Below are 14,494 nucleotides of genomic sequence, written 5' to 3' on the forward strand. Positions count from 1 at the left end.
GCATACTGCATTACAAAACCCTTAATCTTTTACAAAATTTCCAGTATGACTAATGAGCACTGAAAAAATGATTCATTTAGTTTACTCAGTTTTTTAAGTTAAAGGAACAGTATGTAAGAAATTTAAATCAATTAATCATAAAATGACCCTGATATGTCACTAGACATTAAGAAATCATTTTTATTTCAAATACTTATATCACTCACAACAGTGGTCCGGCCAGGATATTGTCATTTAAAAAATGGAGTTGCAGCCCTCAGCTGATGTTTATGTTGTCATGTTGTGTATTGGCCACCAGTTGTGTGATTGCAGTACCAGTTTTAGCCACAAGTTTTGTGATTGCAATACCAGTTTTGGCCACAATCCTACATACTGTTCCTTTAAATGGTCGCAATCAATATAATTAAGCTACATTTAAACAAAAGTTTTTTGTTTTGTTTTGTTTTGTTTTTCAATTTTTTTGGTTTTAAATGTAGCTTAAATAAATTGATTGTTACCACTTAACTTAAAAAAATTAGTAAATTGAATGAATATTTTTTTCTGTGAAGTAACAGCTGCCATTATTTTAATTATTTGATTGAACTGATTTCAAAATGCAAAGAATTCATATACTTGTATTACTGTATATAAGTTTTGCACTGTATAGTATTTTATACTGAACACAACCAAGTTGATGTCACAATATTCTCTTTTGTAAGCACATTGTAAACTTTTTAAAAGGCGATACATCACATTCTTTACTTCTATACACCACTGGATGTAAATGGCACAACAATGTATTTCATAACTGAATAAAAGTTGTTAATGTGAACTCATTGTGTTTTTGTTGCAGTGGACCAAAAAATGTACCTCACACTAAGATTAACTGAAGTGAAGCCTCAAAGTCCATGCGGAAATGGAAATTAGTGACTGATGTGTAAAAATGTTGGTAACACATAATGAATGTTGTGCCAATAATAATTGTAAGTAAATAATAAAACTGTTGATTAATAAATAGTTAACACAATAATGATTATTAATCAGAAAATGTAAAAGATTTTTAAACACTTCACAAAAAATCATAGAAATGTCTAAATGATGACAACATAATGAGATAAATGTTTTTATTTGCAAACAATAATAACAAACAATAGGAAATGAAATGAAAATGCATAGTATTTTAAATGATAAAAAAAAACATTCAGAGTCTTATTTTCTCAAATAATCTATCCAGATTCCAAATTCCGAATAAGGAGAACATGAAATGAAACTCTAAAAGGTGGTTGACCGCACTTCTGTAACGCACTCCACAAAGTGGCTGTCTAACCCACTGATGAAAGTTCATGGCTACAGTATATCCCTCTTATTGTGCTACCTTACTCTGCAGGAAGATCGCTTCTAGATTCATCTATACTAAACTCACATTTCAGCTTCTGTCATCACATTAACAAAGAAAATAATTACCCAAATAAAACAACACCAAACACTACGCTAGCTGCTATCATGAAATTAGCACTTTTAAGAACAGCTAGATAAAATAGACACACTGAATAACAAGCAAAAGATGGAGGTGAGGTGGGGGAATAAGAGCTCACCATTTACAATGCTGTGAGAGAAATAGAAAAACTCTCCTTAAATACATGCATCTAAATTTTGCTGATCAGCACACTTTGACAAGACCAAACACCCTAGAAAAAAATGTCCCTTTGGAGGGGCAGGTGCTCAAAGTGGGGGCACATGAAACAATTTATATTTAAACCCCTAAATAAGGCAACACAAAAATTTTTGTCATATTTAAAATACAATTTTACATTTATAATTCTAATCCTCTAAAAAAAATTTTTGAATGATAATTTTAATAAAAAAACAGTATTGATCATATGTAGAATAAGATAATAAATACTGTAAATAATAATAATAGTTCAAACTGTGATTAGGTTTTGTTAACGGCTAAATTGGTATTAGAAGTTTAGTAGTAAATTTCAACACGTAGTATTTAGTATTTAAGTATTTGTAATAGACAAACAGCCATGGCCACTATGTGAATACGAGCTTCATCTGTGCTCCAAACGCACAACTTGTGCATTCATTAAAGGACAATATTATGTGAACCAATGAACAGTTGTCATTGCGAGTCATTAATTTGACTATTTTTGTGTAACTTTCTGCAACAACCAGGTGACAGCTTAACCACATTATCCCCAGGGTGACTCACTAGTAAGTTGTAGCCCACAGTTTGAAACCCCCTGCACTGAATTACTAAAGGTGTCTGAGTGAGGGCTAAATAAAATCACATCTGAACGACACACACACACACACACACACACACACACACACACACACACACACACACACACACACACACACACACACACACACACACACACACACACACACACACACACACACACACACACAGTAACAGTTATATATGTGCACATGTGTGTATGTTTTAAACGAACAGTCTTTCAATTTTGCTACTCATTCTGCACTTTAACTTTTTACAATTGTCACATTTTCTGAACAGTAAAAATATTGCCATAAATAACCAATCCATAATAAATAATAATGCTAAATTAATAACAATTATCATTAACTGAATTTAAACATTTTAATCATATTGGGTTCGTAATATCTGAAATGTAAACCAAATAAGTTAAATGATAAAATGATCTCTGTAACTTAAAATCACATGCTTTCCATTACACAGTGCTAAAGATACCATTTAATGACAACATGATTTGCTGTCTCTTAAAGCAGTAATTTTACACTTCCTCTCTTGAGTCCAGTTACCTTCGGAAAAATAAAGTTGTGCTACAGAACACAAACACACACGCATGTGAGCACACACACACGCATGCGCAGACTATAATTGCTGCAAATTTTAAAAGCAAAAAATGATTTCAGCAGACACAAAATTTGACCTCCGAAAATTTGACTAATATTCTGCAAGAACGCTAGCACACACACAGTTCCAGCGTTGTTAAATTTGAGCATTAATGCTGACCATTGCCTTTACTGAGGAGAAATTATCAAAGAACTTGAACATGCTGAATATGTCCTGACTGTACACAGTTATTCATTTTTTTATTGACTGCCCGAATACTGTGTCTGCTGCCTGCATGACTAAATATATACCACCAGCCTCCATCTACATCAGTTTCCGTCGCCTAGAGCAGATGGCTGGAAGATTGGGTGGACACAGCAAGTCTCGGTCGACCTGCCCTGCTGAATGAAATACACACTGTAAAAAATGTCTGTAGAAATTACAGTATTAATGGGTATTACTGGCAACTAGCTGCCAGAAACTTACTGTAGATTTTACATTTATGTTATTTACTGGCAACATTTTGTTAAATGTTAAATGAACATTAAACATTTTTTGACTTTATCTCTACAGTAAGTTACTGGCAACCAGCTGCAAAATTACAGCAAATTTTTTAGAGTGCAGAGTTAACCTGAATTCATCACTTTAGTTCATTAACAATTGTCTGAGCACTCAGACATGACAGCAATGTTCAATTATAAAAACACAATAATTGCATCACCTCTTCATAGCTTTTTCTACATCAAAACATTTCGTTATCACGGCATATAGTCCAACACACCTTGTCTTTTGACATCCCTGTATCACAAAAATACGTACCTATAGTCACGTAATTTCGTGAGTGTTTTCCGTGACACCGACACTTCTTCCGCCCTTCCGCGTGAACACGTCACGTATATCTGTGAATGTGTCAGTTACGTATTTGTCTGTTTTGTCCTATCTTCAAACCATTGACGCCTCGGTCCAGGGCCAGATTTGGTGTTTGTGTTAGGACAGTGGTTCTCAAACTTTTTCAGCGTGCGGCCCCCCTTTTTTATGGTGCATTCCTTTGTGCCCCCCCCAAAGAAAATGTATGACAAGAAACTGTTTTAAAACTCAACAAAACATATTATATGTTACGAAGTAGTGCTGTTAGTTAGTAGTCTTATTTTTTATAGGTTTAATTGCACAGAATTCATGTTAAATTAATTTATTTTATAAATGTCATAAAACTGGGGCCCCCCTGGCACCATCTCGCAGCCCCCCTGGGGGCCCCGGACCCCAGTTTGAGAACCACTGGGTTAGGATATCACTTAAAGTATTGATGTATACCTTTTTTCATGATTCATTTTTGTTATAATTTTTGATTTTTATTCATTTTTATCATTGTCGCCTGGCATTAGGGTTAGAGTTTGTTTGGGTAAGGATGTCACTTTATGTAAATCTAACCATAAACCGAAGCAACAATGGTAAGAAAATAGGACAAAACAGTTGAGTAACTAATACAGGACAGTGACACGTTCATGCAAAAAGGCGGAAAAATGTGCCAGTGTCACGAAATTACGTGACTATATGTACGTAACCTTGGGATAATGGGTTGGTTTTGAACTCAAAATGGTAAAAGGACAACAGTCGTACCCGGGCACTGCATACAGTGACTCTCAATCCGGGGCAGAAACACTTTAGAGAGGATTCAGGGGCATACACACAGGACGTGTTCTTGTATTCAGTAACATAAATTGAGCGCAGCAGAATGGAACAGAACAGGGATTTTGAGACACAATTTTAAACGTTGCAACAGTGAGATGCAATGTATCAACCGAAGGCATTCATCTGACAGATGTGATCTAAAATACTCTACCTGCAGAGATTCACTATTCACCTCCAGAGCAAATATGGCATGCTTCCTAAAAATTAAATAAATAATCATTGGCAAAACATCTATTTTATGTACATATCAAAAGTAAATGGCAGATAAATGAGAAACTTGGGTTTTTTTTTAATGGCACATTTCTCATCAGGCACTTGCATACTTGTCAAATGTAAGTTTTGAGCATTTAAGCACTATATTCCTTAAACGAGTATCCTTTATCAACAATACCATATTTGAGATTGAGGTCCGAGATGACTTTATATGTTTTAACACCAAAGTGTCTGAACCGCAGGAGTTACGAGAGCCGTTACGCTGGAGGTCTGAGTGTTTTGTTGTTTCGTTTTTTTGAGGCCGAGTTGTTGGAGAAATGCAGAAGTATGGTGGGTGTGATGGGTGGACATCGTTACCAAACAACACTTCATCAGCATGTCTGACCGGTCCAGAGCGAGAAAACTCTCAACTGCCAGCCATTCGTTACCTCACCCTGCCTCGGGCCGACACAAGCAAGGGTGTGTTTCTGTGGTCACGCTCGCAGAGAAAACTTCAGCTTTTTTTCAACATCAGCAGTTTCTGTGTCCTTTCTGTTCCCCCACTGGTATCTGAACTATCAGCACGTGCGAAGGAGATATCCAGGCAGCCCATGGGACACGCGTTCATCAACAAACACACACACACAACAGTGTGCGTCTGTTTATGTGGGTTAACTCAGCACATTTTAAATTAAAAATAACTTTATTCTACTTTTCAGTACACAGAAATTAAAAAAAACAGCTCCTGGGAGAAAGAAATCTCACGTTTAAGACATTGGCACCTAAATATATCCAGTGTTGGCATAACATTTATCTACTTAGAATGTCGTGATAATCCAAAAGCTTATGTGTGCAGTTTTGAGGAAAGAATAAAACTGTGTCTGATGAAGTGACTAAAGTAATTCATACACAAATGTCTTTAATGAAAAAAGTCATCGTAGTCGTTAAATATGCACTTTGGTATTTTAACGTTGCATTAAAGGTGCCTACATACACCAGTGCTGTTTCTTAAGTCATTGACTGACTGTGCAGAAAGCACTTTTGGACATAGTCTTCATAAGAAGGTAACGCCTCATTGGCCAGGAGCGTCACAGAGGATAACAGTGCAAGCTCCTCAGCCGCTTCTAAAGGGCAGCTGGTGGAAACAACAGCACTTAAAGCACTTCATTGAGAGCTGATTTGTCCTTGTCATCTCCGACAGCTCCTTCTCGTTTTTCCCTAGCTGAGTTAAGTGAGGCTGGAGCCTGGCGAGCCCCGATCCGGTGCTCTACTTAAAGACAATAGGTATGGGAACACAGGGCATTATGGGAAGGGCGACATGACATTAACATTTCATCCTTGTTATGCACATTAGCATAAGAGAGGGATCAAGCTAAGGGGACAATCGATTAGACACCAAAGGAAATTTAAAAGGTGAACCGTCATTGGATAAACAATAAGAAATAATCGCAACATGCCTCTTTTTTGTTGATTGTATGAGGGTTTAGTGCCATGGTTATGAAATGTGAATTTATTTTCTTTTATATCTGCTTATGTTAATGAAATAATTTTGATTGGCCTGGAAAGTGTCAATATTATGACCCGTCAGTGTTTACAATGATAAAATACATTTATACTTTTATTAAAAAAAAATGATAAAAGATCTCTGTGTTACAAACTGACGTTGTTTGTTAATTGTAGGTCGTTTTAATTGTTTGCAGCATTTTAGTGCACCAGCAACAAACAGTTTGCAGGCGCAGGTGCTTGGGATTGGGCTTTATTTCATTTTTATTGAAATCGTTTATATCATTTTTATTGACCGAGTGAAAGAGATAACAGGAAATGCTGCATAGACATCCTCATGTGCACCAGTGTGAACCATTCTTAAGGTGTATATATGTGTATATATACAGATATCTGTACTGTAAAAAATATTTCTTTTGTCTCGCTTTAGAAGAAACAGTGTATTAAAGAAATGTGTTGTATTGAGGAAAAACTTTGGTCACTAAATGCCTTTAGCAAAGAAAACACCTTTACAGTGCCGAGCTCATGTAAACCTGACCCAAGAGGTTAACCTAAGTCTAAACCTTTGGCCAGTACTGTATTTATCAACAAAAGACATACAGTGCAATAATACATATTAAGACTGATGTTCTTTTACACACAAAAAGTTGGTTAGGAGGAGTTAACTACAGTAAATGTCATAGCAAGTGTAGGCAGGTAATTATGTACTCAATATGATTAATTTCAGGAGATTTCCTGTCTGTGTTATTTCATGCATGAAGTTACAAAGCCGTAACCACACATTGCACATTGGAGAAACATTGAGGGCTATATGTATAAAAACTTAAAAAAGTGAGTGTGTGGTGGTGGGTTCTGATTATTACCGCCCCCCTCAATTTTATTTTGGATACTGGCCTGTGTTGTTTGTTGTATATTAGAGAGGAGATGGGACTGCAGGTGTTTTACCTCACTCCTTAAAGTCAGGATCAGTGAGCTCACAGTCACCTTACAGTCACAGATGGAGAAACTTTCTGGATGACATGAACAAGTGAGAGAAAGAGAAATGTCAAGCTAAATTGAATTATTGCTATTTATTCACATAAAGTGTGAGTTAATATGTCTCTAGTGCATTAGGTAATTCATAAAATCACACTGTGTTTATGTCAATGCAGTGATGTTGACTTTATATATCTGCTCCTCACTATAATACATATATTACTCTCACATTATATTCATTCTATGTAAATTTTTTTGGATTTAGGCATGTCAGAAAAAACACAATTTAGAAATTTACCACAGAAATACAATGCTCTGTCTTGGAATTATTTTTAGAAAATATTTAAAAATATTTTAGAAATATTAAATGTTGGAGCCATTAGCCTATAGTGGGCAGGGTTTAGTTCTGTAGCGGTTTGGGCAAGCCGAGTTTCAGCGTGTGGTTGTTAGCAGACTCCCGATTCTTTCTTCCACAAAGTTTCCTATTGAACCTTTTCCCGTACTGTTATTAAAGCCATACAAATACTATGAAAAATAAGAAACCAAACGATAAAAACGATATAATAATGAATAATTAAGTTCACTATAAGCATAAACAATTCATGTAAGATTTTCACGGATAAAAACAGTCCATATAGCCTCTTTCAAAAGAACAGGAAAACATGATGAATAAATCTCTACAGGAGCACAAAACATTGGCAGTGTTAAAATAACTGGCACATAAGTCAGTTTTAGTGACAGTAAAGCAAAGAAAGCAATGATTGTTTGTTTGATGGAATAATGTTTTAGGGGCCTAAAGTCAGTCGCAATAATTCAACACAAACGTGCGTTTATCAAAGGGATGCAAGTACCATCTGTACAGACCACAGCTGCTGTCTGATTCAGCAAAATAAACAGAACTAAATTCAGTTTTATTTTCACCACGCCGAGACCGTAACAATGTTCACAAGTTTGAATAAAAAAATAGAAATAATTAATTGTTAAACACAATAATCAAAATCACAAATGTTCAATTAAGAATAAATTGTATGATAAATTGTAATTATGCCTATTGGAGAAATACAGTTATAATTTATATTTTTATTTATTTTGGTCTTTCTTCATATTTTTTTTCATGATGCCATAAATAGTGGCAAACAAACACTAGAGGACTTATTGTAAAACATTACTTTTATAAAAAAAATTAAAAACCAAGACTTTTTACAACTTTTGCAAACCTATCCTCCTGAAAAAATTTTCAAATGAATTGTTGAGATGTTAAAAAACTCATTGCAATAAAATATTTTTATTTTTAATTTTATGACATCTCCACTGTAGTGGAAAACAGTATTTTTTTACTTAAAAATGTCATACTTAGATTCTTTATCTTTCATAAAATTTACTTGTTGAAATGACAATCATTTTTAAAAGACAAAATAAGCAAGGTCACACCCCTCACATGTGATGTCATTTTAAACAGCCACTTTCAGGAACAATAAGATTGGCAAGCCACAGAATTTCATGAATAACACGAGAGATATAAGAAAAAACGTAATGTAGAGTGGACAACATTAATTGGCTGGATCTTAGTAGGATATAAAATTAAGAGAGAATATTGCTGAGATTATTATAAAAGTCAAAATGATAGACTCTGATTTAACTTAACATAACGCATATCATATAGCATACACAGATTTGGTCAGAGTAAAAGTTTATTGTATCTTTCTGCATCTAAAACATTTAAACCAATGTTTTAATTGTACTTGTGTAATTACATTATTGTTAAATTGTTCTAGATCACAAAATCTTGTTTGTGATGATTGTCTTTTTTATTTGTAACTATCTGGTGAAATAATAAATAAAATGATAACTAAAGAAAGATTTACTAATCATGTTAATTCTCTCTCTTTGCCCCACATGAAGTATGATCTCAATCATTTTTGCATTCGTACATCACTGGAAAACCCCCAAACTCTGACACACAGTTTCAAAATCTTTAGTCATATTTACAGAATCTATCTCAATGTCTTTCTGTCTGTCTTGTCTATCTACAGGATCTATATACAATACTATACTAATAAGTCTGCATTATGCTGCATAACTAAAGGAGGTGCGTGCATGTGTGTGTGTTTGACTTAAGGGACGGGTACAGGAAATGAACACAGTCTCCCCTGAGGCCACAGATCTCTCTAATGACTGTGAGAGTGTTTCTACGGCTTGCTCGCTGACCTCCACACATCCTCTCTGCATCACTTTTACAACATACATAATATGTACATACATATTAGTACATTCTTTTATGCATAATGCAAGTCGTCATCGCAAATGCCTGATTCGGACAAAACTCTGTATTTGCACTCTATTTTTATATGTTACATAACAGCAAATTCACTGAACAGATTCTAAATTATGATATAAAAAATTATCATTACAACAAAACATGTTATATCTTTAACCTCCTAAGACCCAAGCTTTGTTTTTTTTATTTCTTCCTGCTATTTTGGGGTTAGGAAGAACCAATAAATATAATAACCAATAATTTTTCTTTGAACATTAAGCAGTGTAATTGTCCACGTTTGTGTAAAGCAGGTTCCAGTTACTCAGAATTAAGTATTATGGTGCCAACAACACAAAAATGTGATCTCCACGTATGTGGACTTCCAGGTCTTAGAAGGTTAAAATAAATGACCTCAAAATAATAATATAATAATAATTGCATTGCATTGTAATGTAAAATGTAATAATATTTTAAAACATAATTAGTAATTGTCTACATGATTACTAATTGGAGTTTAATATGTATATTTCTTAATAATTCATCAATGCACACATTTTAAAAAGTCAACTTAAAGTTGTAAAATTGAGCAGCTTCCTCTATGCATGAGCACAAGATTGAGATAAAGATGTATCATAAATTGCACTTTTTCACAAGCAAGCTAGTGCAAGCACAGCTGCAGCGATACAGATACTTGATTTATCATTTTTACATGGCAGAAACCGGCTCCTTTCTAAAAGATGTATTATGAGGAAAATCATTTTAACTTTGCACCTATATGCTTTCTGTTGTCATGTCCTGTTCTTAGTTAAATGAGAGGTGAATGACGGAAGTGGTCACTTTTTATGGACAAACAGTGTTTAAAAACTGCAGGTGAATATACACACACATTCATGAATGTTCACTCGGACCACTAATAACCTGTATTCTGGTTTGTGACCCTGGACCCGAGTGGCAACCTAACAAAACTACCAAAATATGTGTTCATTGCACAAAAGAAAATCACTCAAATGCTAAACCCAGTGATATACAAAAGGATTAATGACAAACTGAATGGAAGTTTTCTACATTCGGTGAAAACAAAAGCAAAAGTTAATGAATGCGTAGCTTATGAATTTTATGAACGTAGCTTCACTTTGCTCAGTGTTTCAGTGTGTGTTTATTATTTGCATTTTAATTATGGTGTGTTTTTATCGGCTGTTTTTAGTAGCACTCTTATTTTTGCCATTGCAGTAGTATATACTTACTGTATGTTCCTGATGTACTCACATGCACAGACATGCACTTATACTGCACAACAACCATTTACATTTACAGTTAAAGACTTATGATGTTGTGTTGTATCAAACTAGCAGCTGTTCCGAGAGGGAAGTTTTTTTCAAAGCTTTACACCTCACTTTTACAAGAACAGGCCCACATCTGTGCTTCAGCGCACATGGACAGCACAACTCGAATCTTGTATTCCATAATTTCTGTAATGAGTCAGTCACTGCTTAAACAAGGTTACGAAGCTGTATCTACAGTCGGGACATAAAGCGAAGTCCATCGCTATGACACACAGCTGAACTTTGGAATGCTCAAGATTGGTCTGCCGTAAAATGCATTACTGTATATATCAAACACCATTTGCTTTTGGTTGTTATTTGGTTATACTGTATTTCCTAGAAGATATTTAAGATATATCAGAGAGATCATATGTTGTGGTATTTTCTCTGGTATCAGTGTTGCCCTTTTTTGAGCTAAACACCTATATAATAACTTTAATGCTTTGCTTCTTGTTCCATCAAATCTATATTAAATGTGTGTTGTGCAGGTCTATTTTTGAGACAGCAAAAATGTTTTGCGCAATGCATGCAGAGCATGAAGCTCCTGGTTGAGAATTATCACAGAGTAAAAAAACAAACAAAAACAAAACAAACCACATCCAGAGAAGACTTTAAAAGGCCCAAGTTGCATGTCATATAATTGTATGAAATGAAATTAAGCACATATGAACATCACATATGGTTAGTAGATGAAATAATTTTGCACAGCAAAATATATATATGAAAAAAAGTTTTAATTAACATAGTTTAAAAAAGATATTGATGAACGGTATATCCTTATACAAGCAGGGTATCAATCCCTGACTATAAAACAATGTCCAGACATTTTATTATTGATTACCGTATTATTGCTTTGTAAATAATGAATTTATCAAAAGAAAGGAAGAATCGAGTCCTGCTTGACAATATATATATATCTAAATAATATTATATCCTTTAGTTTATAGCAAAGCCATGATGGGTTTCATTTAAATTAGCGTTCTAGATAGATTTCATTGTCTGATATATTATTTGCTACAAGCTACATTTAGTGCAACTCATTCCAAATAGGTCGAATGTTTTTTTTTCAAATGCATAATTTTTCATGTTGAATTCTAGTTTACACTTTGGTTTTAAAATACAGTAAATGGTAGGCTAGAACAGGAACTACATCTGGCAAACTTGCTTATTTCATTGCAAGCACATGCTGCAAAAAGCTCTGAATAATAATAAAAAATCCAGCTGTATGCAAACTTCCCAAAGCCTTCTCAAATATTTAAGACTGTGAATATCACCCTTCCTCATAAGTATCAACATGTGGCTACATTTCTACTTTCAACTGTCCTTAGATGATGCACAAAATATAGATTAATTTCCAGAGTTATCAAAATGCAAAAGTGTGACATTAAATACACAAACCGCTTTTAGCAACAACACTGTTTAAGTCCCAGGGAAGCACTCCTTTTAGAAACCATGCAGGTCCACGATCTCTCTCTGAAACATTGCTTCCAGTTGACTCTCAACAATGCATGAACTGAATGAACACTGTATGGGTCAAACGTTTCATGGGGAGAACGATGATATAATGCTCCTGTCACGTTTTTAGTCCGTATTCCAAAAAGTGGTTAAGAAATGAAAGCAATGTATAAAGGCCATGCTGAGTAGAAGTTCATTTCCAAGTAGAAGTTCATGTTTAAGCGCATAAAAAGGGAGGGTGATAAAGACCATACATGTCCAGCATGCAGGCACTTTGAATAACATGTCTTTAATATAGCAATAATGTCTATAGATTCTCATGTAAAGTCATAACACAGCAAGCGGAAGACATGAGATGACAATGAGGAAAATGACTAAAAAAAATATCGCTGACTTTGGCAAAACAACAAAAGGTAAAATAAGAAGCGCAAAGTGTCCTTCATGGCAAAAAAAGCAAAGTAGGGGGTGATGATGGTCTGGAGATCTGGAGTCTATATGCATACATACCAAACATGAATGCATATGAAGAAGAAAAAAAACAAGACCCAAACAATCAAGAAGAACTGATTTCAGTTCACACAAAATAAACAAAAATAAAAAGTTTTGTCAGCCTCCATCTAACGACCCCCATTACCGGGGAAAAAACTTTCCCCTTTTGTTTAAACTTTATTGATCTCTTTTTATGCGTTTTAGAGAACTCACATGAAAAACTCTGGTGATGATGGGTTGTTGTCGCTGCTTGATGAGTTTTCTCGGAAGCCGTTGTTCACGAGCTTCTCGTACTTCTCTTTGTATGCGTCTCTCTCGCGCACCAGTCTGGAGATCTCCTGCTTGAGGTGGTCCACCTGCTGCATAAGATGGGACTTCTCGCCCTCCAGCACGTGCCTCTGTTGGACCCGCTTATAGCGACACGACTGGGCATAGCCTCTGTTTTTGAGGGTTCTCCTCTTCTGTTTGAGTCGGATCACCTCTTCTTTGCTGACGCCGCGCAGATGCCGGTTAAGCTCGCGCACGGACATGGTCACCAGTTGGTCGTCGGAAAAGCGCTCGTCCAGGTGCGCGTGCTGGTGGTGCGCGGCGGAGGTGCTATTGCCGGACTGAACCCCATGGGTTTGGTGCTGCTGGTGGCTGTGGTGATGGTGATGATGATGGTGAGGCGCGCCGTTCTGCGCGGCGGCGGCGGCGATGACTGCGGACACCACCGCGGCGGCGGAGCCCATCTCCTCCCCAGCCGCGGCACTTCCCGCCCCGGCTGCGCCGGTAAACTGCTGCGCTCTCGCATAGCCGTCGAAACTCTGGAGCTGGTGGCCGCTGTTGATCAGCGCCTCCACCGCGTCCTCGGGGCTGAAGCCCAGCGCCTCCGGGTTGAGCTGCTGTTGGTAACCGGTCATCCAGTAAAAATCCTCCAGGTGCGCCTTCTGGTCGCTCCCGGAGCCCGGGCTGGGCGCCGAGAAGCTCGGGGAAGGTGGAACCGAGCTGCAGGGCGTGCTCATTGGGGTGGAAGACAGGGAGCCCCCGGCGATCAGGCGACTGCACTGGTTGATGCTGCGATTGGGCTCCAGTGGCTCCTTCTTCACCTCAAACTTCATCAGATCGAAGTCATTAACATATTCCATGGCCAGGGGACTTGTGGGCAGGTCGGAGCTGCTCAGTGCCAGCTCTGATGCCATCCTCTTGCTGCTTACCGTCCTCCAGTGCGGCTGAAGAGCAGCTGTCAGGGCGGGCTGGGTCGGGACTGCGTGAGCCAGCTTGATGTTTGTCAAATCTTTAACTCTCGGCAGGAAAATAGAAAAACAAGTCTTTTCGGTGCTCCCCTAACTCCAGATTACGCGCGCTCCTTGGCACAGTCTGTTGCGCACACGCATCGGATCGCGTTCTCGTCTCTATGCGTGAGAATTTCGGCGGCTTTGGATTTCAAACATTTAACACTTTGGTGACTCGCGGAGAGCAGAAAGCATCGCGGTCAGACGGGTGGGTGTAACGTTTGGTAAGTGCGCCGACACATCGAGCAAGAGAGAGTTTTTAAAGTCGACACATTACTGTAGAGTTTTAAAGCATGCCTGAGTTTTATAGCGACCGTGACGTCATGCGCGAACGAGCCAATAGGCGCGCCGCATCGTAGAGTTATTCGCATACGACTTTGGAAAGCCAAACTTTTCTCGTCAGCTGACTGCCGTGCCGTTGCAGAAATGCAAAAGAAAAGAGTTAAATTGACGCACCGTGAACGTTTAACTCTTTTAATCTGCATTGTTTTCATGCAGTGTTATTTAAAAGAGTGATTTTTTGGTGCGTAAA

At 36.9% G+C, this 14,494-nt stretch overlaps 1 protein-coding gene across 1 annotated transcript; it reads right to left on the reverse strand.

Annotated features, from left to right (window-relative positions):
* Nucleotides 1–11,375: 11,375 nt before the first annotated feature.
* Nucleotides 11,376–14,251, reverse strand: mafa (MAF bZIP transcription factor a). Its single transcript, XM_073853293.1, has one exon. The coding sequence runs from the start codon at nucleotides 13,867–13,869 to the stop codon at nucleotides 12,898–12,900; it is 972 nt and encodes a 323-aa protein (XP_073709394.1). The 5' UTR covers nucleotides 13,870–14,251; the 3' UTR covers nucleotides 11,376–12,897.
* Between the last annotated feature and the right edge of the window lie 243 nt (nucleotides 14,252–14,494).

This window comes from Misgurnus anguillicaudatus, chromosome 15 (genome assembly GCF_027580225.2).
Source record: "Misgurnus anguillicaudatus chromosome 15, ASM2758022v2, whole genome shotgun sequence".
Taxonomy (NCBI): domain Eukaryota; kingdom Metazoa; phylum Chordata; class Actinopteri; order Cypriniformes; family Cobitidae; genus Misgurnus; species Misgurnus anguillicaudatus.

Bases quoted from the DNA above. Each gene is read 5' to 3' on its own strand.
- mafa (XM_073853293.1), bottom strand. From the start codon at position 13,869: ATGGCATCAGAGCTGGCACTGAGCAGCTCCGACCTGCCCACAAGTCCC.